This window comes from Cyprinus carpio, chromosome A5, assembly GCF_018340385.1.
Source record: "Cyprinus carpio isolate SPL01 chromosome A5, ASM1834038v1, whole genome shotgun sequence".
NCBI lineage: Eukaryota > Metazoa > Chordata > Actinopteri > Cypriniformes > Cyprinidae > Cyprinus > Cyprinus carpio.
Window position 1 is genome coordinate 25,261,803 of NC_056576.1, and position 4,499 is coordinate 25,266,301.

General features: G+C 40.9%; 1 protein-coding gene across 1 annotated transcript; it reads right to left on the reverse strand.

Moving 5' to 3' along the window:
- Positions 1-1,381: 1,381 nt before the first annotated feature.
- LOC109065634 (growth arrest-specific protein 1-like) lies at positions 1,382-4,182 on the reverse strand. The gene has a single exon (XM_042757360.1). It carries the CDS (start codon positions 3,628-3,630, stop codon positions 2,848-2,850), a length of 783 nt encoding a protein of 260 aa, XP_042613294.1. The 5' UTR covers positions 3,631-4,182; the 3' UTR covers positions 1,382-2,847.
- Positions 4,183-4,499: the final 317 nt, after the last annotated feature.

Below are 4,499 nucleotides of genomic sequence, written 5' to 3' on the forward strand. Positions count from 1 at the left end.
ATTGCATGGACTGAAACTGAGCGCAAGAGGGGAAAAAAATGTGGTCTTCGACTACCCCCCAAAGATGATGAAGTACATAAGCAGGAGTGGGGACTGCATAGAGTATGTGGACCGGGGGCCAGCGGATCTTTCCCACATGCTACCCCGTGGTTCGGCTCTGAAGAGGTGTCAGCGAGCTCTAGAGGAATGAAGTCCCTGGGCATTGTGCTGGTGAACTATTATGTGCTTAACATTACCATGACAAAAGTGCCACTCGACTTCTCCTCCATTCAGTGGGCTGAAGGGCCCTTGTCCCCACTCTAATAAAACATTTTGCAACCATCACCCCCATTTGAAGACCCTGGTGACAAGAGTGGGAGAATAAGAGTGGAGGGTTTTAACAGCGTGGAGCTGAGAGACAGAGAGAGGCCTAGCTGAACATGATTAAATGACATGGAGGCAACAATATACGCATATATGCACCCTCAAGCCCCAGATGAAAACCTGCAAATGTCATTTTTTTCTTCATTGATAACATTTACCAACAATCAAGCAACCCATTACATCATACAGAAAACTTGGCACAAATTTGTTCAAGTGTAAAATGGAAATACATGCAACAGCAATTGATACAATCCAAGTGGAAGTTTAGCGTAATGCACAAATGTTTTACTAAAAATTTGAGTAGTTCTCTACAAGTCTTTCACCATTCACGAGACAAACTCGGGTGCTGTATCCCAGATACATATTTTTAGTCTCTCTTTATTAAGATGGTTAAAACAAGGGTCTCCAGTCACACTGCAAATAAGATAAATTTGCTTTTAAGAAAAAGTAGTATCAAGAATCCTGACACTGTTAAGTTCAAGTTTACTTATTGAAAATGAATTTCTGCTGGCTTTCCATTTCAGTATCTAAAAAGATCAATCCACTCAGATATAGAACTTGTTACAAGATAATCAATTTGCAATTTGTGTTGTTCTGCTACTGTTTCTCTGTTAGTTTAGAAGAACTAAAATCCTTCTTTATACAGTACTGGCGTGCAGACAAAAGCCTTTAAATAAACACAGAGATTGAAAAATAAATAAACCTCTGTCTGTCTTGGCCCGGATGCAACACGGACACCCCAGGGAAAAGCAACTCGCACTTTTGTCTTCACATTCTAAAGATATCCAAATATCAGGGTTTATGCCTTCAGCAAACACTTGTGTTTGCTAAGTCGTGTGTCAGCGCTTCAAGCTCCTTACGTGTGATACCTAAACTGTTCCTGAAAAGCTGTGCTTGGCTAGCTCACATAATCTAGGTTTTGCATTGTAATCCATGCATGGGGTCGATACAGTGACACTTTGTAATGACATTATGAAATATGACAAAAATAAAAAGAATTACACATACTCGGTTTAAGTCTTTGTACTTTTGTTTTTATGCCTTCTATAAAAAGAACATCACTGAGGCAGCCATACAGTGAATTCAGACATTTAGACATTTCTACACAGTCAATAGTTCATCTTAGATAACAATTAAAAGATTCTCTGACAATCTGTACACTGTACAATATCTTAAAAGAAAAATAATTACAACAAAAAAATTAACTTCCCTTTAAAGCTGGAATCATCACCCTTTGTTTTGAAGGTTACTTTAAGACAAAAATAAAGTTCTCTCTCTTGAATCTCTAGGACTTTCATAAGATGTATCAAATGTTACCAGCTAAAATAGAGATCTACTCCTTATTCATTCCAGCATTCCAAACACTTTTTTACAGAAGGAACTTATCCAAAGTCATTTGCAACTTTATAAAAATACTTTACATATTTTTTTTTTTTTGTTTAAATCTAGTTTTACATTGGCAGTGCACAGTTTTATAATTACAACTTTCACTGTTAAAACATCTAGGTAACAAAATAAACTTTTTCTATATCTTTAAGGAAATAAATTTGTCTTTTACAAAATAGCACTTGAAATAGGCAAGCTGGTGTTTAAGGCAGTTGACTGACCTAAAGTACTTTGTATCCCTGCTTTTAACTTCAGAATCAGAATTTGAGCTTGATAATTAAAACTTTCAATAGACAAAGCATTGTTCACCTGCGCTGAATCTGTAACTGTAAATCTGCATAGTGAATCAAAACACGTTTACAATGTGACAATTTCTGGATAAGAACTGCACCTCAGTGTCACTCAAAGCTTAACTTGTACTCTTTGGAACAAAATCATGTCAAGCTGTGTTTACACTTATGCCTTAAAGCTAACTAATTGTTATTTTTATGTTACTAGTGCTTTTTTTTTCTAGCAAGTAATCCAACAATGACATTTTCTTCAAAACACTTGATTCTTTAGTAATTAGTATTTATTCATTCCATGTAATTCCTAATTATTTTGCTACTAGTCACTATCCCAAGTCATGTCAAGTAACTAATCAATTGTTACTGGTATGAAATTGACGATTTTTGCCAGTTGTGGTTCAGAAACTATTTGGCACATGAAAGAATCTATTTAGGTTTTCAGCATACTGGTAACATTTTTATTTACTTATTTACTTTTTTATCTACTCTGACCAGTAAAAGGTAACTAACAAGTAACTAGTAAGATAAAGTTTACTAGAAAAAAAATGGAATAGACACTAGTAACTACTGGGAAAACTAGTAGAAGATGATGAAAAAAATAAGCATCTATTTTACACCTGATAAAAGTTGAATATGATCGTCACTATTGGATTGCTTGCTATACATAAAAATAAAGACTAGATCGTTTTAAGGAATAAATGTTTAAACAACAGCTTGACATAAAACGAACTAGAAAGCAGGAGAAAAATGGCAAAAATGCACTATTCCCGAAAAGCCTTTGGAGCAGATCATTAACTCGACTTAAAATTGATCAAGGAAGCGGCACTAGAGCCAAAATGGATGCCACCACGGTCAAAACAGAACATGCCACAACAGCAGAACCTGTGTTCCGCGTGGGTTCTGGCTCTGGGTAATCCTCATCATCGGGCTCATCATCGTCCAACCCACTGGAGCCTTCTTCATCCACGGGGGGAGAGTCAAAGCAAAGGGTTTTCATACTAGTTTTGATAAACTCGCAGACGGTCCGCTCTGAACCATCACAGACGCAAGTATCCAGAAGTTGAGCTTTGGGAAGTTTGCGCATGTTCGCGATGACATTGCGGCACGGGTTCGAACAGCTGGAGCCGCTGAAGAGTTTCCCGCAGTGCAGTAAATAATCGCCCATAGCGCTTCGGCACTGGATATCCCTCTCGCACTGGCGCCGGGCTTCGGTGCAGCCCATGCTGCTGGTTTTGGGTAAGCACGGTTCGATGGCTCGCTTGATCTCCCGGCAGCGGGGGTCCGAGGCGCAGCTGCAGTCCTCCAGCGCCGGGCCGCTCTTGGTCAGGTTGAGTTGCACCAGCGACGAGATGCAGTGACTGGGACACTTCTTCCTCTGGCCGCTCAGGATCGAGTCACAGGCGTGCAAGTACTGGTCATAAGCGTAATGACACTCTGGCTCCGACTGGCAGTTCAGTATCGCTTGCCAGCAAATCAACCGACGGCCGTGGCGGTTGGAGGAGGCGATGGAAAAACAACTAAAACACACAAGCATACAAGCGAAAGGCCAAGTGAATGTGCGCGCGCCACGAACCAAACCTGCACGAGTTGCCATATCGAAGTCTGTAATCGTTTGGCTGGCGTCAGGTCAGTTTTAAGTATGCATATTTCATATTTCCATTGCATCAAGTGAGGGGAAAATCCCTCAGCTCAGAACATGTTTGCAAGGTCCATCCAAAAGAAAAAGTTTGTTCCACAATTGCGTTGAATCTATAAAGACATTTTCCTGTAATCCATGTTTTTTAAAAAAGAAGCCTGAATTACGAAAAGTGGTATTTCCAGCAAACGGGTTGTTCACTCCATCTCCCCGGTTCGTGCCCGTGTGACAGTGCGGTGATTCTTGTCTTTCTTGTGGGCAGAAGAGAGGATCACGAGCTCGTCCTCTCGCGTCTCTCGCTCACATCCGAATGCGCTCGCGAGCTAACCTCACGCTTCCCCGGCTGAACCGATAAATTCACAGGCGTGCGCTTGTCGTCCGTCATTAAGTACGCATCGGGACGCGAACAGATAATAACACGGCATTCAAATTCACACACTGGCCCTTTTCTGACCCGCTAGTTTTGCTTTATCCATTCTACTCCTGCGGAAGGTTTAGAGATTCCTATTGGTCAGACCGTTTGTTGTTGCAAATTTCGACGTCAAGTAAGGGGCGGGAGAATGGGGGTGGGGCATGATGGGTCAGGAATGGTCTCTCTCCAAAAGGTTTGGATTACCTCAGAGCAGAAGAACCAACTATTCTGTCGTTTCTCAGACTTTGTCGAATATGAATGACGCGGCTACTTGAGCAGCATCACAGTTGATTTGGAGACTATGCACGAATACTTGATCACAGAGAGCCAGTGTTTAGCAAGAATCCGTCGTTTCTGTTCAAGAACAAACAACCAGCAACTTTCTTGTTGAACAAAATCGATTAGGCTGGTTTTC